Source organism: Dermacentor albipictus, chromosome 5 (assembly GCF_038994185.2).
Source record: "Dermacentor albipictus isolate Rhodes 1998 colony chromosome 5, USDA_Dalb.pri_finalv2, whole genome shotgun sequence".
In the NCBI taxonomy this organism is placed as follows: Eukaryota; Metazoa; Arthropoda; class Arachnida; order Ixodida; family Ixodidae; genus Dermacentor; species Dermacentor albipictus.
In genome coordinates, this window is record NC_091825.1 from 167,139,668 (window position 1) to 167,161,586 (window position 21,919).

The 21,919-nt window shown below is 45.0% G+C and overlaps 2 protein-coding genes across 3 annotated transcripts in view; one reads left to right on the top strand and one right to left on the bottom strand.

Annotated features, from left to right (window-relative positions):
- LOC135904025 (PX domain-containing protein kinase-like protein) overlaps nt 1-9,150 on the bottom strand; it is an 83,070-nt gene extending 73,920 nt beyond the window's left edge. The window contains exons 1-2 of the mRNA XM_065434585.2: nt 9,009-9,150; nt 248-436 (exon numbers count right to left, since the gene is read on the bottom strand). Of these exons, the coding sequence (XP_065290657.1) occupies nt 248-436; nt 9,009-9,122 (303 nt within the window). The 5' untranslated portion in view covers nt 9,123-9,150. The remainder of the gene's footprint in view (nt 1-247; nt 437-9,008) is intronic.
- Nucleotides 9,151-9,555: 405 nt separating this feature from the next.
- LOC135904026 (suppressor of tumorigenicity 7 protein homolog) overlaps nt 9,556-21,919 on the top strand; it is a 55,867-nt gene continuing 43,503 nt past the window's right edge. The window contains exons 1-3 of one of the 2 annotated variants that reach the window (XM_065434588.2): nt 9,556-9,696; nt 9,933-10,015; nt 17,419-17,752. In XM_065434588.2, the coding sequence (XP_065290660.1) occupies nt 9,690-9,696; nt 9,933-10,015; nt 17,419-17,752 (424 nt within the window). In that variant the 5' untranslated portion in view covers nt 9,556-9,689. Of the gene's footprint in view, nt 9,697-9,922; nt 10,016-17,418; nt 17,753-21,919 lie in introns of those variants that run through there. The other variant, XM_065434586.2, reaches the window with a different exon arrangement.

Here is a 21,919-nt window from a genome sequence, read left to right on the forward strand (position 1 = left end):
TTCTTTTTCTCATTGTCATTATTTTTGAAACATTAGCTGACATTGCATAAGAAGCAGTTATTGTCTCTTTTACGCACTGCTGTATTTTTTATTTATTTACTTTTATTTGTCTCTATCTCATTGCTACTCCCATCTGTGATGCTAATTTGGACAGGAGGGTACTATAAATAAATAAATAAACAATGTCAGCCTTTATGATACATAAATAACAAAGCTGTGCATGCAAAAACAAAATTAAATAGTCTACCTGCAGCTTCTGCTGTCTCTCAGCAATGAATTCTCGACTCATGTTATTGAACAGTTTCTTAGGTGGCAGAGGCAACTCCTGCCCAGAAGTCTGGAGCTGGCTGTGGAGGGCATTGAAGTCGCTGTACCGCCTCTGCACCATCCACGTCATCTCCTGGTGAAAACCTCGCTGCACTCGCAGGTTGTAGCACTGGGACAAGGACACATTGTTCATGCCCTCGGTTTGCTTGCATTCTGAGAGATGTGGCCCAAACTAAATTATTGAATTGCAGTGTGGACACATGCGAATGCACAAGGGTCAGCTACCACAAGGTTATGGCAAAGAAAAAGTGGGTCCTCTACACGCACAATGGATATCAAAGGTCCAAATGTAGATAGGTTGGTGGGGCTCGTTTGTAATGGTACCTGTGAACTGACACCCATGCATTATGAATGCCTTTTTATCACATTGGGAATACAGAAGGTTAAGAGGAAGCTTTAGCTCAGGCCCAACTCTGATGCCGCCTATTCAAATACATGTAAAACGCAGAAACACTTTTCTGAGATAACCACTGGGCCAATTTTAATGAAATGTGTTGCGTTTGAGAGAGAAAGTTATAAAGAGAAAATTATATTCTAGTGACTATTGGAAGCAAAATTTCAATTTAGGGTCTTAATTTTTAAATAAGATATTCAAAAATTGGTAGGTATTAAAAAAAAAATAAAAGCACGAAGTTTACAAATTCATAACTATGCACCTAGAGAAGATATCGCAGTTTTGTAAACTGCATACATTAGAGCATCCAGAGCAGACAAATCTTATGTGTCAACTTATATCTTGCATGGATTTGTTACAATGCTTAAAGTTTTGCAAAAGCTCTGCTCACAAATTAGTCGTCTAGTTGAAAACCAAGTATAACATATCAATTTTGTCCGCTTTAGATGTTCTATCAGGCATCATTTACAGAATTGTGATATAATTTTTCATTGCCAAGTTACAGAGTTGACAACTTAATAGTTTCGCTCCTGGACATTTACGATTTCTAACAATTTTTATTAAAAGATTGACAGCCTAAATCAAACATTTGCAACCAACAGTCACTAGGTTTTAACTTTTTCTTTAAATGAAACAAATCTCATCAAATTTAGCGCAGTGATTTAGCATCAATTTAGCGCAGAAAAACAATGCCTCCTTTCCCATGTATTTAGACAGGGGGGCTGGACCAACAGCTTCCCCTTAAGTGGAAGCTTTGCTTGGGTTAAGCGGTTTGAAAATGCATTGAAAGCTTAGCAGACCATTCAAAATTTAGTTTTGCTTGACTTAACATCGATTTTGAATAATAAAGAATTGCATCATCACACGCTGGATGTAAAAAGTGATTTAACAAAGCCTGTTGATGAGCTAGTGGTTCACGACTTCAGGACAAAAGGTATGGCGCTAAGCAAACTAAATCAAAGCGGGCTACAAAAGACATATACGGGCACCAACTTCCAACTGTTTATCCATCAGAAACTATGCAATCTATACATAAAACCTAGTTGCAAAGTAATCGCAGTTAAGAACTAACAAATGTGATAGGAGCTACCAACCACTCGTAATCCAGTGATCATTAGAGTGGATATACATAACAGTGTAACTGCACTGACCTAAACTGAACTATCAAGGCTGGCATATAGGAACACGCAGGCATTACAGGCGCAAACCGAGTAGCAAACCAAATGTGGCACCTGCGCGTTTTAACCTTGGCATCGATTACAGGCTACCTGTTATGAGTGACATTTCTTTGTCACTTAATGCTAGTGACAGCGTGCTAGCACACTTAGTGCCCATCCTTTTAATTAATAACGCCTCGATTATCTTCCGTTCAGTGCGGTTTCTTGCTTTCCTTGGAAAAATTCTTTGGTACAGGAGCGATGCGCAACCACATCACTTGCAGTGGCCTGCCAAGTGCCCGCCCATGTTGTTGTTAACCGCCAGCCGATACTCTCTCATACGATTGTTGAAGCATCGTCCCGTTTGTCCAATGTACGCCCTGCCACAGCTTTGGGGAATATTGTACATCGCTAGCACAATTTGTGTATCATGTAGCATGCTTCTTGGAGCATGTAGCTGGCATCTTATTTACCATCAAAGGGCAAATCTTGGCCAGTTTCCGTGGAGCAGAAAACACAATTTGCACACTGTATCTAGCTGCCACCTTCTTTATGTTGTCTGACAGCTTATGTATGTATGTTATCACGTGAATCTTAATTTTTGGGGGGGCTCCTGCACTTTCTTCCCGTGTTTTATTTTCTGCAGGAGGCTTTTGCACACACCCGTAATAGCGGAGAGAGGAAATCGGGCGTCTTTCAAATGGCTAATCTGATTACTGAAACCTGTAACAAGATTGTGTTGTGCTCGCATGACTTCATTAATGCCGAATTGAGGCACGTGCTAGCTATTCCCCTCTTGATCAGCTTAGAATGTGCACTGTCAAAAAATGGCAGAAGGCTTTTCTTAGTCCTTGGTTTATACATCCAGCATACATAGGCTTTCATGAAACTAAGCTTAAGGAACAGAAATTGAGTTGAGTTATCCTGGACAAACGGGACAATGCTTCAACAATCGTGTGAGAGAGTACTGGCTGGAAGTTAACAGCAACATTGGCGGGCACATGGCAGGCCACTGCAAGCAGTGGCGTTGCGCGCCACTCCTGGACTACACAACTTTTCCAAGGAGAGCAAGAAATAGCACTGAAAGGGAGATAATCGAGGCATTCTTAATAAAAACAACGGGCAATAAGTGCATTAGCAAGCCGTCACTAGCATTAAGTGGCAAATGTCATTCATAACCGATAGCCTGTAATCACCATCATGATTAGAACATGCAGGTGCTACATTTGGTTTGCTACTTGGTTTGTGCCTGCAATGCATATGTGTTCCTATATGCCTGCCTTGACAGTTCAGTTACATTCAGTTCACTTACAATGCAGTTACTCTGATGATCACTGGCTTATGAGCGATTAATAGCTCCTATGCTATTTGTTAGTTTTTTACTGTGATTACTTTGCACCTAGGTTTCATGTATGAAGTTTCGTGGTTTCTGGTGAATAAACAGTTGGAAGTGGGCACCCGTATATGTTGTTTGTGCCCCACTTCGTCCTCGTCTGCTTAGCGCCATACCTTTTGCCCTGAAGTAAAAAGTGACCTGCTGTTTTATCTCAACGAATTCCAAATAAGATTTGAATTCACTGCTGCTTTGCTGTGGATCAAACTACAAAGTATGATCACATCCTTTGGTCCTCATTTTTTAAAGAGAACACCTGAAAGTTTTGCTTGCCACAGTTGTACATGCACTTTGCCAGCATCATCAGCAACTAATACTGGCGTCACACGTACGCTTCTGATTGTGATCGAGGCCAATCTGAATCAGATTTCTTAAAATTAAATTATGGGGTTTTACGTGCCCAAACCACTTTCTGATTATGAGGCACGCCGTAGTGGGGGGTTCCGAAAATTTCGACCACCTGGGGTTGTTTAACATGCACCTAAATCTAAGTACATGGGTGTTTTCGCATTTTGCCCCCTTCGAAATGTGGCCGCTGTGGCCGGGATTTGATCCTGCAACCTCATGCTTAGCAGCCCAACACCATAGCCACTAAGCAACCACAGTGGGTAATCAGATTTCTTGATCGCACTGAACAATGGTTGATACTGCATGGTCCAATGATCCATATCGAGTTATCATCACAGAACACATATTATCATCTGCTGATCGTCGGCAACTCTCAGAACTGCATAATGCCTTGGCTACAAATTCAGATTTGCAGGATATAGCTAAATATAGACAATATTTCAATTTTGCAACTTATTATGGCTTAAAAAAAGATTTTTAAACACTTTTTATTGATCTGACTTCACTTTGTGTTTTTAGCTTTTTCAGAATAGAGCACTAGAGGGTGCAGACGTCAGCCTGTGACGTACCGAGTCAAGTGCCAAGGAATAAACACGTTATGCGGAGCGTGTGGAGAGGAAGAGGAAATGGCTGAACACCTGATACTTTTCTGGCCTCACCCTACAGTTCAAAGCAACGGGCCAGATTTTTTCAAAGCATTGGGGCTTAGGGACAGTGAAGGAAAAATAGGCTTTAAGCGGGTAGAAATTAACAAATGGTGGTTATCTGATTGGTGGATAAAATCAAGGGCAAGAGTGAAATTTCACCCTCCACTAAGAACAAAATATATTGTTAGTCACGGCTAGGTGGTGTGTGCCGCCACCCGATTTGAAAGGCTCATCCATCCATCAATCACAATTGTGCGGATTCGCATCCCAGAAGATTGCGATTGCAAATGACCGCGTAGCAACATTCGATCTGGATAAAGCTCAATCCGGATGAGCCCCGATTGCCATCAGAAGTGTACTTGTGACACCTGCATGACTGTCCAAACAAACCAAGCACACAACGTCAATCAAAAGTTCCATTAAATAATGTTGACCAAAAATAATGCAATTTTGTAGAGAAACTTGCATGAAAACAGAGGTGCGGGCAGTGCAAGACATTCATTTAAAATGTTGGGGCAAGAACTAGGGTCATTGTGTAAGTACACTTAGGGATCTTCAAAAGAAATTATGCTGTGCTAGTTAACTCTGCATTGTTTATCCAACAATTTGTGCTAGTGGGGTTGACACGTTTTATTTTTTATATCCCTGTTGCAGTGCATGTATACATTATATAGTTCTGGCTAAGGTCGACCTGCGCATAACTTTTTGAGTACGAACGAGCCACGAAGCACGATCATCAAGTGTGCTTCAAAACTAGGGTAGAAGCGCTTGATCTGCATTTATTAGGGCGCGATCGAACACCGGTACAACATTTCTGTGAAAAAACACACAGTTCATTACTAACATAGCCGTACATGAGCTCCTCATTTTGCAACGTAAATGAAAGTATTCAAGGCCAGTGAGGCACGCGAGTGCAAGTGTTGGTCGGTAAGGTAAGGTAAGAAGAACTTTATTGGGTCCTGAAGGTCAACCCTAGGTTGACACGGGCCGCTCCCACGTTGGGACTGTCAGGCCAAGCCCTCCAGCCACATCACGGGCCTTCTGGACTGCCCGTAATTGGTCAGAGAGTGATTTGCTGTGTAGCATTTGCCGCCACCATTCTTGTTCCTTGTCACAGTCTGTGAAGGCCGCGGGGCACTGCCAAAGCATGTGGTCAAGAGTAATGATGCCATTGCACTTATTACAGTTGATTTGAGTTTCCCTCTCCGGATAGATCCTGTTAATAAAATCTGGACTTGGGTATGTTCTTGTCTGTAGCAAACGTAATGTGACCGCTTGGGCTCTGCAAAGCTTACCGTGTGGCAATGGGTATTCCCTTCTGCTTAAATAATAATGCTTAGTGATTTCATTATATGTTAATAATCGATCCCTGTGTTCTCCGGGTGAAATGTAAGTTGCTCGGTCTTGAAGAGCACGGCTAGAAAGTCCTCGTGCTGCTTCATTTGCCACCTCATTGAGGTTTTTCTGAGCTTCGTCTAACACCCCCAGATGTGCAGGAAACCAGCGGATTTCAATCCTCTCACTGTTGACCTTCTCTAGTAATTTTGTTGCTATCCATGTCACATATCCATTGGTAAAGTTACGTATGGCTGTTCTAGAGTCGCTGTAAATATGTGTCCACCGATTAGCCCGGATGGCTAAGGCGATTGCTACTTGTTCTGCAACTGTTGGGTCCTTGGTATAGACGGTGATGGCATCCCGTATGTTACCTTGAGTGTCTACAACAACGGAGGTATACGCATCCTTATTTTTAACCCAGGCAGCGTCAACGAACAACGCCTGCTGCTTATGTTGATCTATGTCTTGAAGGAGTGCCTTCGCCATTGCCTTCCGTCTCTCGAGGTTATGTGTCGGGTGCATGTTCCTAGGGAACGGGGTCGTCTTTATTGTTTCTCGTAGTCCCTCTTGTAATTGCGTTAATAATTCTCCTTCGTTGGTGTGGTTGTTAATTTCTACGCCAATTTCTTCAAGTAGCGCCCTCCCAGGTCGTGTACCCATTAGTCTCTCCTGGTGGGCCACCTGTTGAGCCTCAGTTATCTCCTCTAGTGTGTTATGCAGCCCTAGGCGCAATAAGCTATCATTGGCCGTGCTGATGGGAAGTCCTAGTGCAGTCTTTATAAGTCATCTGATTAAAGCATTTAGCTTGTTCTTATCAGCCTGTGTCTGTTGTAGCATGCCAGCCACGTACGAGGTGGCAAAAGGCGAATGCATGTACCAAACTTATGGCACTGTCTTCTCCTAGCCCCTTATGCTTGTTGGTAACTCTACGCAGAAGCCTAATGACTTCTTCTGACTTGTTAGAGATGTATTCTTTCATCCTGCCATTAGATCCATTCGCTTGCAGGAGAAGTCCTAGCACTCTAATAGTCTCCACCTGCCTGACTGGTTCTCTGTTCTTGGCGTATATGTCAATGCGGGGTTCTTCCTCTGGGATATATCCGTTCGGCTTGCACCGACGCTTACTGCTCTGTAATACCAATAGTTCTTATTTTTTTAGCAGGGCAGTTCAGTCCCATACACTCAAGTGTTGTTTCTACCACATAAATGCTTTCCTGTAGTTTGGTCTCTGTTTGTCCCATATTACCTTCAGCACTCCAGATTGTTACATCATCTGCATATAATAGAAGTGAGGCGTGCAGACAGGACACAAGAGTAGAGAAGTGGACAACACGAACGCCGTTCGATTCATTTTGCATTATGAATCCTTACCAACTAGCTCAGCTTTCTGTCGTTCTAGTCATCTGCATATATAGCAAAGTGGATACCCTCAATCTGCGCAAGACCTCGAGCCACTTTTGACATTGCCAAATTAAATAACATGGGAGATAGGACACACCCTTGTGGTGTCCAACGATTCCCAAGTTCCAGGGTTTTCGATTGGAGTTTGCCTAACCTGAGACAAGCAGAACGGCCACCGAGAAAGGCTTTGACTATATTGTGCAATCACTTACCCAATCCCATCTCCGAGAGGATATCCAATATGGACCTGTGCTTGATGCGATCAAAGGCCTTTTCTACATCTAGGCCTTGAAGAGCTCTCGTATGTAAAGGGCTAGCAAGAATAAGCTGATGTTTGATTAAAAGCATTGCATCTTGAGTCGAAAGTCCAGGACGGAAACCGATCAGGTTATGTGGAAGAACATTTCTGTTTTCTACATACTTAGTCAGTCTATTCAGTATGACATGCTCCATGGTTTTGCCCAGACATGATGTTAATGATATGAGTCTTAGGTTATCTAGACTGAGTTGCTTGCCTGGTTTGGGAATAAGAATTGTGTTAGCAATTCTCCATTCCTTCGGATAATCACCGTTCTTCCAGAGTTCGATGAAATACTCTGTTAAATATTTTATAGAATCATCGTCCAAATTTTTCAACAGCCTATTGGAAATGCCATCTGGACCGGCAGCAGATCTACTGTTGAGGTCGTACAGGGCTGCGCGAACTTCGCTTCCTGTGAAGTCTTGATCCATAGGCTCACAGTCTTCCCCTGTATATTCAGGCAGGTCTGTACTCTCATTGCTATCCTTAAGTGGTAAATACTTAGCTGCGAGCCGATCCAGAATGGCCTCCTCCATTGTGTCATGACTCTCACGATGGACGAGTCGTGCTACTGCTGTTCTCCTATTAGATTTCGTGTCGTTCTCATGAAGCAAATGTCTAAGTAAGTTCCAATTTCCACCACATCTGATTCGACCATCTATGGAATTACAAAGCTCATCCCATTGGTGTTTCTGTAAATTCCTGGAGTGTTCTTCAATCTCCCTATTCAACAATGCTATGCGTTTCCTGAGTCTCCTGTTCAGCCGTTGCGTTTTCCATCTTTTTAACATATATTGTTTGGCTTCAATCAAGTGCACCAGCCTACTGTCCATGATTTCGATATCCTCCTCCGTGGTAATATCCTTCGTTGCCGCCTTTACATCTTCCCTGAGCTGTGTGGTCCAAGTTTTGAGTGCTTTCTTTTGTCCTGTCTCTGTCTCAGCTCTGCTTTTCCTTGCTTTCCAAAAAAGATCCCAGTCAATGTAGAGTCAATGTCACAGACCCAGCTTATCCCACTAGGTGCGGTACATCTACATGCAGGGACTCCACCCCAGACCTTACTTTTGGGTCAAATTTAGCGAACGCTGGCTGGAATAACTCCAATATTGACCTGGGTAGTGATCATTACATATTACAAATACTATTGGAAACACCAAGTAATGAGTGTTGGTCGGTGCATCAACACAATTGCGTTCGCTGCTATGCTACGTTGCAATCGCGCTGCTCTCAAGGCAGTTATGCATGTCCCCACTAGCAGAAACAACGAGTAGATATACAAGGATAGAAGAAAAAAAATCAGCAAGTTTATTGTGATGCACGAAGTTGGCACCGTATGCTCATGATAGTTGAGGCGAATTGCGGGTGGCAAAACTTCCATGAACCGATACCTATATTGGCTCTACATTCAACGAGCTGCAAACGTCCTTATCGTCAACAGCAGCGGAGTCGTGTGCACAGCTTAGCAGAAACACCACACGCGGCAAACTACGCAATGAGACGGGAATGTCAGGAGGAGCAACAAGCAAACAAATTATCGACGAGTAAAAAATATCCCACGTCAAATAGAAAAGGCGATCTGACGGTGGTGGAGGCGTATCCTCCACGGAGTGAAACGAGTGTCAGGGGAGGTGTGGAAGACGACATTAGCGGAGACATCACGTACACACATGCGCAAAGTCTCTGAGCGATGAAACATACTCACAGTATGGCCTTGCACATTTTCAAACGATTCAATTACACACGAGAGTGGTAGCGTGTCATCAAGCAAAATCTTCGTGCTGCGCCTCTCCTCAAACATCGCCATGGCTAGAGGCATTCATGTTTCTGCGCGACGACCATCGGCGGCTGTGGCCAGCTGGAGAGATGCGGTGGCGCTGACTTCCTGTGGTGCTTCACAAGCACCTCAAACCATAGAGTTTCCTACGCCTCAAACCTCAGGCAACATCAGGCGAAGTTGCTCATCCATTAGAAGCTAGTGCAGGCTTCAGACGGCTAGCAGACGTTGTTTTTCGTTTGTGATTTGTGTGTGCTAATTTTTGCAGCATTGCAGTGAATGCAACTCTGTGTTCGCACCTTCGTTGTCAATATATTCAATGTGAACACCGCCTTTGCACTACGGCTAGCCTTCCAATTTCGTAGCTAGCCAAGTACCTTTGGGACCGTCCCCGATGTTTCAGATGCGCGCTTAAAAGTAGGACTTCGTCTCGCGGTCATGCCGATCTTTCTGCGGTGGTACAGCGGCATGAAGTACCTGCTCACGGTATAACTCTTCATTGCGAGCACTATCACAGCCTAAAAAACTCCTACAACTGAACGCTCGAAGTGTTTTCTCAAGTCGTGGACGGTGCCCGACTTCTCGGAGCACCACGAAACCGCTGTCTAGATGATGGGTGAGTGACGGAGTATTGCACTTGCGTAGCCTACGTGAACTATGTTGTGACGCTTTGTTGGTCTCATAATTGTATAACATGCTACATTATAAACACCGCCCGGCTAGCTCAGCGTACTCGTGCATCCTTGCGATCTCGCTCACAGCTGTTGGGTGACGCGCCACATGTGCCGACGTTTAGGGAGGTGCGTATCATTTTTCTCCCGGTTGCTGTGACATTTCGCTAAATGCTTTCAGCTTCCGTCTTCCTGAACACGCTCACGCCGAAGTTCTACGTTGCTCTCACGGGGACCTCGTCCCTGATCTCCGGCCTGATATTGGTGAGTTCGAGAACTCGACTCGCATCACATCTCTCGCGTGCGGACTCGCTTCTGGCCGCTTGCATGACATGCCAATCTTTGCACGAGCTCTTTGGACGTTTATGATGGAGGGCCAGCTTTCGTGTTTGTTGGGCAAAGCTATAAATTAGCGTGACCATCATTTGCTGCTGCGGTTTCTGACACACGAGATCGTGACTCTCAATAATTTCGAATAATCTTGCTCTGCCATAAAGTGCACTATAGTGTGTGCGTCTGTCCGCTACAATACGTAAATTGTAGTGACACCATTTATTTAATATTAGGCATTCATAATGTTTTTTGAACAGTGCAGCACACAGTAAGGGTTAGAAAAGCGGTGTTCTTCATAAAAAGAAATATACTTTTTAGATTTAGATGTGTTGTAATAATAATATTTGGAGTTTCACGTGCCAAAACCACTTTCTGATTATGAGGCACGCCGTAGTGGAGGACTCCGAAAATTTTGACCACCTGGGGTTCTTTAACGTGCACCTAAATCTAAGCACACGGGTGTTTTCGCATTTCGCCCCCATCGAAATGCGGCCGCCGTGGCCGGGATTCGATCCCGCGACCTCGTGCTCAGCAGCCCAACACCATAGCCACTGAGCAACCACGGCGGGTTTAGATGTGTTGTAAACTGTTCTGTATGATGGTTATTTTTGCACAGCTACCATACTCTGAGGCAAATATTTCTCATGACTTGTCAGGAATAGTAAACTTATTAATAACAGTGCTACCTTATTCTGTGAGCAAAATATATCCTAATGCTACCTGCACAGTGTCAGGATTGGGGGCTCAATCCCATCGTCCGTGGTCCTTTGCCAAGATTGGAGTACGGCATGAATTCGAAGGTAGCTGGCCCATGCCGTCGTCCAACTTATTTACGCTGAGATCGTTGATGAAGTGAAGAACTGCTTCTCATCGAGAACGAGGAAAAGGGTTTATTTACAGAAATTAACTCAGTCTAACATGACTGCTTGAGAAAAAGAGTATTAGTCCAACAGGACTGCATGAGAGAAGTGAACCAGTCTAACATGACTGCTCAAGAGAAGTGTGTCCTCAGCATTCGCACAACCACAGTTTTTATACACTCGATCCGCCGTTCCTACGACGCGGCGACTGTTCGTTTACACATCACCAACTCGCAGCTGCTCTGAAGATCAGTTTACGTACACAAAGGCAACCGCGCTCTGTACACAGAGGCAACCGCGCGGGGTGCCGTTCCGGGAAACTATCGTTGCCGAACGAGCGTCGCTCGTTGTTCCGCGCCACTCCGAACCGTGAGAAGCACAAAAATACGTCGTCCCCACGGCGGCTTGTCCAGGCGTGTCAAATCAGCTCCGCGTTGGGGAACTCTGGAATCATTGTCCACGCACCGAACTCGTCCCGTCACAATGTCGAAGGGGCTGGAGGAAGGCGGCGGATTCCAGCGCAAAGGCCGTTTCTTTGAACGCCTCCCAGCTGCGGCGACGGAGAGGGAGAGGTGCGCGTCTTGCACCCCTTGTCGTAATCGGGTGGCAAGGTGGCAATCTTGTTGCGCAACTCGCCATTCTTGACAGCGCCTCCATGGCCCGAAAAGTCTCGACTGTCTAGCGCTGACAACCGCTAGGCAGGAAGAGAACGGCTGTTGGTCAGGGGGGGGGATTGATGTCTTGGCTCGCAGCGACCACTTGTGCATTGATGTCACCGCCCCAAAACATTCAACAAGGACAGGCAACTGCAAAATGAACCCCACAACACGGCTCTGCGCCGAGATGACGTGCATTGGCTCTCACTTTAGACTCGCTAGGCTTCAAAAAAAAAACAACAACAACATAAGTGTAGAAACAAAAAAAATGCTACATTTCACTATGCCAATTTCTGAAGCAAATTCCTGCTGACAAATTCAGCAATTAATGGAGGGAATTCTGCTGAATGAGAGGGGATTTTCTTCGCCTAAAGAAAAGCTAACACTAGTAACCCCAAAATTTAGGCGGGACCCTCAAACGCAGAATTCAAATTAGCCTGCTCAAACCATCCGCATTGCTATGCAACTTTCCCTTCTTATATCTAACGGAGAAGTTGTACTCTTGGAGAGTGAGGCTCCATCGGAGCAAGCGGCCGTTTTTGTGTGACATTTGATTGAGCCACGTCAGAGGACAGTGGTCGGTCTCGAAGATGAACTTCGCTCCGTACAAGTAACACGACAACTTCTGGGCGGCCCAAACCAAACAAGCGCATTCCTTCTCTGAAGCGCTGTAGGCTTCCTCTCTTACATTTAGTTTACGGCTGGCGTAGAGGATAGGATGCTCCTCGTTATCGTCGCCGACCTGACTAAGTACCACGCCCATACCTCTGTCGCTTGCGTCGCATTGAACTATGAATTCCTTTGTGTAGTCTGGCGCGCGAAGCACAGGGCGAGAAACCAATAGCGTTTTCAAACTTTGGAAAGCGTTCTCTTTGTCCTTATCCCAGTGTACGTTACTCGGTGCTCCCTTTCGGAGGGCGTCTGTTAATGGACTTGCCAATTGCGAGTAATTCGGAATGTACCGTTGATAGTACCCCACAAGTCCCAAAAATGAACGAACGTCCGTTTTCGTGCGCGGCTGAGAAAAATCTCCAATCGTCGCTATTTTCAGCTCAGCCGGCCGTCTCATGTCCTGACCGACAACATGACCCAGATAAGTAACCTGCGAACAACCAAACCTACACTTTTCCGCTTTCATCGTTAAGTCAACTTTAAACGTACGAAGCCTCGCATTCTTGTCGTAATAGACTTTGGCGTTCATTTGAGCTATTGCCATGTTCTTTCCGACTAATTTCTGGGTTGCGCTTAGCCGTTCCAGTAAATTTAGCACGTATTCAACCACGGTTCGACTCTCCCCTCTTTCCTCCCACATCTCTCTTAACATTCTCAGTGGAGACCGGAGTGTCCTCCCATACACTAGTTCTGCTGGTGAGAACCCTGTTGCTTCATGTGGAACCGTTCGCAAAGCAAACAAAGTTGCCGGCAGACAGTTCTCCCAGTCCTCCTTGTGCTCGTAACAGAGCGCACGCAAAACTCGCTTAAGCACCGAATGCCACCTCTCTACACTGTTTGACTGAGGGTGATAGACAGAACTGTGTATTAACTTTACCCCGCACTTTTGCAAGAATGTGGAAGTCAGTGCGCTCGTGAATACTGACCCTTGATCTGCCTGAATTTCGGCTGGAAACCCAACTCGTGCAAACACTGTCAAAAGCGCGTCTACTACTTCGGTGGAGCTGAGCTCTTTCAAAGGGATTGCTTCTGGAAACTTGGTGGCCGGACACAGCATGGTAAACAAGTACCTGTAGCCTGATTTTGTTTTTGGAAGAGGCCCTACCGTGTCTATTACAAGTCGTCTGAAAGGCTCTGTTATTAAGGGCACTACCTTCAGTGGAGCTTTCCAAGTCTCTCCTGGTTTACCAGAACGCTGGCAGGCGTCGCACGATCTTACAAAGTTTTCTACATCTTTGAAACAGCCAGGCCAGTAGTATTCCATAAGCAATCTTTCCTTTGATTTGTTTATGCCTAGGTGGCCGGACCACCCATTTCCATGACAAAGACTCAAAAGGTCCTCCCTATACTTAGTAGGTATGACTAACTGATCTAAAATCCTACCCTTTCGATCTCTGTAATGCCGATACAACAATCCTCCTTTCTCATGTATCGTTACGTTGCGCCTAGCAATGCCTTCTTTAGCTGTGTCACGTAATTTAGCTAAGCTCTCATCATTCTTTTGCTCAGCTGCCAGTGACTCTCTATCCACGCGTAAGAGTTGATCAAAGTTCTTTGAGGCCGGTGATAATAACGACCCTGTCTCGCTTGTGAGCGCGTCTGCATGCTCTTCCTGCAGGCTAGAACTCTGACACTGTAGTGCTACGCTCTCATTGAGCTGGTCAACTGGCAGGCTCTCCTCAACTGTTCTTTTGTCCCTCGGGCCTAGCTCGGATTCGGGTATTGAAGCTATCCCCTTTTCTGCTTCAGCTGGAGGAGCTTGAGCATTTTCAGCCGAAAGCGCCGCGATCTTACGAGCTTGGCCTCGGGTCAATGCCTGTACTATGCCCTCTCCCAGTTTGAGCCCTCTGTCACGCAGTAACTGATTCGAACGATTCGAAAAGATGTAGGGATACTGCAGTGACAAAAATTTGGAAACTGCAGCCTCAGTCTCTAGCTCCCCGAATGGTCCACTGATTTTGACTTTGGCCATGGGCAGACACACGCTGTGTTCTTCTACAACCTGTTTTATCCATGCTACTTCTCCGGTGAAGTCATCTACCATCACGTAAGACGGATGGACAATGTCCAGCGTGGCGGCACTGTCTCTTAGCACTCGGCATGGTTTTCCATTAACTTGCAGGTCGTGGAGATATGGACTTAAAAGTTCCATATTCTCATCTTTTTCCTCCACGTAGGAAAAAACTACGCTAGGCTTCTCGCAGTTTACACCTATATGTCCCAGTTTGTGGCATTTGTAACAGCGAATTGGTCTAAAAGATTCGAATTTTCTTTTCTGTTCTTTTTGTGCAGTTTCTTCGTTAAGTTTCTCCTCGCTCTTTTCTGCGGGCTTTTCCGCCATGTCTACAGGCTCCGCTTGTCTAGTCTGCGCACTCCTTTTGAACGGAAATGGTTTCCGCGGTCCATTTCGACCGTCCAAGTTTCCGTCCTCGGCGTTCAACTTTCTACGGGTTGCGTACTCTTCGGCTAATTCGGCCGCCCTTTCCACAGTGTTTACATTCCCTCTGTCTTGCACCCACAGTTTCACAGCTTGGGGGATGGTTTTGTAAAACTGCTCTAGACACATGCATTCAATGATCATGTCTCTGCTGTCGTACGCTTCCGCGCTTTTAAGCCACTCGACTAGGTTGGCCTTTAAGCTATATGCAAACTCCGGATATCCCTCGCTATCTTTCTTGCCTGTGCTCCTAAACCTTTGCCGAAAAGCTTCGGCTGAAAGGCGGTATTTCTTCAGGAGACTAGCCTTAACTTTTGCATAATCATATGCATCCTGCACACTCAGTCTGGCGATTACTTCCGCCGCCTCACACGGCAACATAGACAGCAACCGCTGTGGCCATGTACTCGGGCCGAAGTTCATCTTCTCGCAAGTCCTTTCAAAATTGCACAGGAACAAGCCTATGTCGGTCCCGACCTCAAATGGCTTTAATAGCCTGTCCATGCGGTACGATTCTGCCTCACTTGATCGTCCCAGAGCGCCTTCACTTCCTTGAGACAACTCCAAACGTTTGCTTTCAAGTTCAAGTTGCATTTTCCTTAACTGAAACTCGCGATCTTTATCGCGTTCCTCTCTCTCTTGCTTTTCTCTGTCCCTTTCTTCTCTTTCTCGGTCCCGTTCTTCTCTTTCTATTTCCCGTTTCTCTCTCTTTTTGAGAAGTTCCAATCCCATTTCAATATCTTGCTCACTGGCCTGATTGGAAATTAGCTCCAATAATTCCGATTTGAGCATTTCCTTGCGTACATCTAGGCCCAGTTCCTCACCAACAATCAACAACTCGTCTCTCAGCAATGTCCTTAACTCCATGACTGCTGCTTTACTGCCTTGATTCTGCTCTCTAAATCTAGCTAGGAAAACACAACCTAGCTAAGACACAACAATCTAGCTTCCCTACTGTTCTAAACAGAACAACCACAAAATGAAGCCTAGAGAGTCAAAGCAAAAACCAAGCACTCACCGCAGATACAGCACCATGTCGCAAAGTCCATCTCACCGCTGTCAGCCAGTTGTCAGGATTGGGGGCTCAATCCCATCGTCCGTGGTCCTTTGCCAAGATTGGAGTACGGCATGAATTCGAAGGTAGCTGGCCCATGCCGTCGTCCAACTTATTTACGCTGAGATCGTTGATGAAGTGAAGAACTGCTTCTCATCGAGAACGAGGAAAAGGGTTTATTTACAGAAATTAACTCAGTCTAACATGACTGCTTGAGAAAAAGAGTATTAGTCCAACAGGACTGCATGAGAGAAGTGAACCAGTCTAACATGACTGCTCAAGAGAAGTGTGTCCTCAGCATTCGCACAACCACAGTTTTTATACACTCGATCCGCCGTTCCTACGACGCGGCGACTGTTCGTTTACACATCACCAACTCGCAGCTGCTCTGAAGATCAGTTTACGTACACAAAGGCAACCGCGCTCTGTACACAGAGGCAACCGCGCGGGGTGCCGTTCCGGGAAACTATCGTTGCCGAACGAGCGTCGCTCGTTGTTCCGCGCCACTCCGAACCGTGAGAAGCACAAAAATACGTCGTCCCCACGGCGGCTTGTCCAGGCGTGTCAAATCAGCTCCGCGTTGGGGAACTCTGGAATCATTGTCCACGCACCGAACTCGTCCCGTCACAATGTCGAAGGGGCTGGAGGAAGGCGGCGGATTCCAGCGCAAAGGCCGTTTCTTTGAACGCCTCCCAGCTGCGGCGACGGAGAGGGAGAGGTGCGCGTCTTGCACCCCTTGTCGTAATCGGGTGGCAAGGTGGCAATCTTGTTGCGCAACTCGCCATTCTTGACAACAGGAATTGATAAAAGACACAGTTACCTATGTAGAATCATTCAATTACTTTGTTCAGTTTGAATGATCATGTCCTCGTTAGGACGTGGAACCTTTTGCCTGAAGAGCTCATGTTACATCATAGTGTAAGATGCTTCTGTTATCAGTCAGATTGTCAAGAAAACTTTAATGTTGCTCAGCACATATTTGATGCCAAGGAATAGAGTGAGGTGCTTGGGGAATTAGTCATGACATTTCAGAATGCTGCCTGTGCAAAAGTCACCATCTACTTCACACATTCTCAGTCCCTTTTGACAACTTATTATTCAAGTTAAGCCAGAAGTTGTCCTGCATTGTACTGTTGCCTATATTGTCACTTGTTGGCAGCAACAATTCACGCAAGCAATATATGAGGGGCAGAGTGCTCGGCAGCAAGCTCTTCATTTTATTAAATTTTGTCTGCAAAACAAAGTACTTAGCAGTGGTACTATTGGTTAGGCGAGTGAGAAGCCATTAAATGAAATGGCATGGCTTACCCACAACAAGAATCATTAGTCTGACATATTCTAACATTCATTCGTGGGGTTCTTTTTCTAGCACTGTGAACTTGTTATATTGTTCAAACTAACTAGTTCAGCTTTCTGCCTTAACCGGAATCAAGCACTTCCCTCCATTGTTATCTTCAATGGCCGTTATTACGCGCAGATATCTATATTTCTTGCATTTTAATTGGGATAAAGGCTTTGGAGTGTCATTGTTGAGCTCTTACTACAGCAAATTTTCACAAAGCTCAGCATATGGCTGCTGTGATCATCTGATAGATTGGAAGGAAGGGTCTTTCACTTGTATTACAATATATGCTGAATTGTTCCTGTGCCTGTAGATCTTCGAGTGGTGGTACTTCCGCAAGTATGGGACGTCATTCATCGAGCAGGTGTCTCTGAACCACCTCTCTCCATGGCTGGGGGGTGGTGCAGAGGAGGCCGAGGGGGATCGGCCCCCCGACAGGGGCCCCTCCTCAATGCCCACGCCTTCCTCGGCTGGCGAGTGCAAGGTGTGGCGCAACCCGCTGTCGCTGCTGCGAGGCGCCGAGTACTCGCGCTTCCTGACTGCTACTCGCCGTGAGCCACTAACATTCTACGATATGAACCTCTCTGCACAAGACCATCAGACGCTGTTCGCTTGCGAAGCAGATGCGGGACACCCCGATTGTGAAGGTGGGACATGGCTGCTATTGTGCACCTTTCCTAGTTTAACCAAGGGATGAAAACTCCCTATAACCCCCCCTGGGGCACTCGGTCCCTTGCCGATACGAGGCGGCAGCGCTGCTTCCACCACTGGCGGTTGCCGGATATCCAACTGGAAATAATTCACAAACAAAACAAGGCCTTTATGACATCACTGATGAGGTCAGAAGGTAGAGGGAGAGGGCGCGCCACCAGGAGGAGGAGGCTTGCCGCAATGCCCTCCTTTCCCACTTCACATGCAACTGGGCTGTGTTCGTGCTCTCTTGCAGGTCCGCTGGCCGCGTGGTGACATTGGCCAAATCGCGGAGCAGAACCCGCTGAAGTATGCCGTGTTTATAAAGCGCTTTTTTTCTGCCGCATTAACCTTGGAAGCTTTTATTCATATTTTAAAGCACTGGGACAACGCTTATACACATCAGTCTCGAGCAATTATAATGAAAAATATTTATATAGCAAACCGTCATTAACTACCAATGTTCACAGGTAATATATTGAATTTCATCATTTCGTGAAACTAGTCGCTTTGAAATTACTAACTTGTGGTTAAGTTTAGGGCTACAGTTTAACTAGTCCACAGATATAGTGGGGGGTAGTATGAAGAAAATAACTTCCTGGTACCATCAGTCGTTAATTTTGTTCACGTGTTGTGAAGTGGATCAGCTAAAGTTGGCAGATGTTTTATGTTTTATTTTTATTCACTCATTCTGTACAGAAAAAGACTGACCTCCACGCAGTGTGAAAGTGTCAATCTGCAGAAGCAATTTTCATTCACAACTGAAATTTGTACATAATGAGCGAACATAGATTCCAGAAGATCCAAGCCAATGCGAAAATTAACCATCAGGGGCTGGTCACACGGAACTTGACTATCCAGTATGCTATGATTGCGACACAGTTTGTGGCTTACAGAAAGAAGGCAGAGTACAATACACGTATTTCATTGTACGAGAAGTAAGGACCCACAGAATTTTAAACTGGCTACATGCATCTGCATGAACAGGAAGTAGCCTACAATTGCTCTCATTATTTGAACTACATGCCGAATGAGAGAGCAATTTCTATAGCGCTTACAGGCTCATGTAATCTGCCTGTCATCATCCTTTACATCGTATTCATATATACAGAAAATCACGGCAAGTATTAGGACACTATTTTGACACAACAGCAACGCAAGTAAACAACAATGCTTTAAAAAAACTTAATAGCACTCTTCATCACAAGGGGGATTACCAGTTCGTACTTAATTGACATTAAATAGTCTGTACTTGATCATAACTATAGCCTGATATACAGCCTTATATAGTGAAGTACAGTATAGGCAAAACAAATAACATTGTGCCTTGTCTATAATACAGGTGCTCACAAACTTGCACACACTGAAGCTAAGCCTAAAGCAAGGTAACGGAGCTTATGGTACAGTCTCAGCTCCAAAATTTAGATAAAATAGAGAACTTCAACTTTCTTCAGTATGATATCTCAATAATGATGTATCAAAACGCAACGATAAATTACGTGCGTGCATCCTCCTGAAATTTGATAAAACTTCACCGCTGTCTTTTTTTCTTTAGCCTTGGCTGCATGTGTCAACAAAGGAATGAGTGCACAAAATGTATAGTCCAACAAACACATGCTCAAGCCCTTCAGTACAAGTGTTTCACAGACAGCAGATAGGCTGCCATCATGACGAATGGGTCGAGCGATACTGCTTCTATGTCAGTCCACTCAGGCTTGCACAGAACTGATTTACTAGTGCAAAATGAATACCTGCTCAGAAAATAAAGTGAAATACTTGTTCTTACCAGCTCTTATTAGAAAACCTGAAAAACTTCGCAGAACTGTAATTCCCGCGCAACACATGTGATGCCCCGATTTAGCCATCTTCGTCTAATGCTTGGTTGATCTGGTTTCCTGCGTCTTCTGTTTGTTGCACACCTGATCAAGCTTCTCTGTCTTATCTTTCCCATCTTCATACTTGGGAAGACAACCGAAGCAGATGACCGAGCCCGATCCGACTTGTGATATCACTGAGCGAGTGGCAAGGGTGAGCGGAGGTAAGCTTGACAGACACATGAAGACAACCACCTCCCGCACTTCGCCCGATTTAAAATTCATGAAAAGAGAGAGAGAAAAAAAAACAAGTTAGGATGTCCGGCAACCGCTTGGATCCCACATGTTCCTTGAAACCAAAACTAGCACTCGCCTTCCGAGGGTTGGTTTAACTGCCAAGCCTTACTCATAATTCCTGCATTTAGAGTACCATGCCACTTTGGAAAAGGAAAGAGATGTTTCAAGCTTGGCTTCTTCATAGCTCAGCTTTAGTAGACATTGAATACCTATGCTTTCTGTGGCAGAGAATCCCAATGCAGCAGACATTAAAACCTGACAAACACACTGTATATACTGAAACACATCACTTGTGGCTGTGCTGTGTGGTGTGTTCCTGCTAGTCTGGCTCCTATTTAAAGACTGCAGGCATTGTATGCCGCGAGTTTCACAATTGCCACATCACCTGTACACCATGTGGAGACTGGAGGTACCGGAATTGCTCTGTGCAGGCTGATGCTTCATGTCTTTTCGTTGCACACAGTGTGTTGCAGTCTGTGTATTGAATCTGCAACTATAGGCGACGTCCTGAGTATGTTTCACATCCTGCTGAAGAATGCGAGTACTTATAGCACACTGAGATGTTCAGATACTGGTGAAAACTAATGGGACATGGCACTGCACCGTTTGCCTGACACAGTCTGCATTTCTTGTTGTAGTGGTAGGCAGACACGAAAGATCAATTCACATCATCATCATCATCAGAAAGTTCATGAATTGAGAGATCATTATAATATGGTATGTGTGTATTTAGAATTTAGTGACATGATGGCAGCTCAGTACCAGAGAATATTGATATCAAAATGCTCTTTCATGTATGAGACTGCTATTAATTTTAAACTGGCACTTTTGTTTCTCAATAAAATAAGTGGTGGCTGTTGTTGGTACCTCAACATTTAGAAAGCTCTCCAGATGTTATGTGAAAATAAAAACTGTGATCTCTACAAAGCCTGGGACGTGCCATTTTATTGCATAAATTGGCTCTCATGAACAAATAAAAAAGAGAGTTTTACTTGCAATAATACTTACAATAATATAAACGTGCAATAATGCGTGTGACTCGGCATTGACAAATCCTAGGGTGCTTGTGAGAAAATTAACATACAGAAAGCCGTGTGTGCACATGCAGCATCTTTCTCTTGTCCCATGGGCTTTCCTTGGCAGCTGCTGTAGGCCAGGACATTATATTCAGGGCTGGCTTATGCCTTTCTTCAGCCTGTGGCTGTATATGGTAACATTGCATTTCATTTCCCAATTATTCATGTTGTATCAAATGTCTGACTCTGGCAATAATTGCGATGCAGTGTCATATGAACCCATTGGAGGCATCTAAATAAATGGTAAATGTAGTGTAGTGTTTTAAAATGCACTTCCTGGACTACATGCTCTCATAAAAACTCGCAAGCTTACATTACCAATGGCTTGAAAAGTTTTACTCTTCTACTGGCTTGGTGATTCCGTGGACTACCTCATGTTGGAAACAAATGCACAGCTGCTGTTAGGTACACTATTTTGTCTGCATAACATCATCACATGGTGTGTTGAATAGCTAACTAATGCAAATAAGTCAGAATTTGGCAATTATAAGAAAGATGAAATCACATGTCAGCTCTCCTTCATAGCCATCATGCCTCTCTGGGGAAGGTAGGCCACATGTATGCGGACGGGGCTATCTCAACTCGGTCACATTGGGTACATGAGTGGCTTCTTTCTCGGGACACTGCTGCCACTGAAATATTCCTTCATGCTCACAAACAAAAAATCCCCAGCCCCGCACATCTGGCGTCTTTGGTGCAAAAAGGGGACAGCCATGCTGCATTTCCTGTCCACAATTCCGAATTATGCCATTGAGTGGCTTTCACTAGTACTCCTGCAAGTGGTGCACAGGGCGTATGTATTTCCAGCAGTACGCTGACATCAGCAGCACACCAATGCATTTTAGCACACATATGGCAAAAATTTAAAAAAGCATTTAATTTATTTTCTTTTACCTAAATGCACTGGAATACAAAACACTTTGGGCACATGATCACA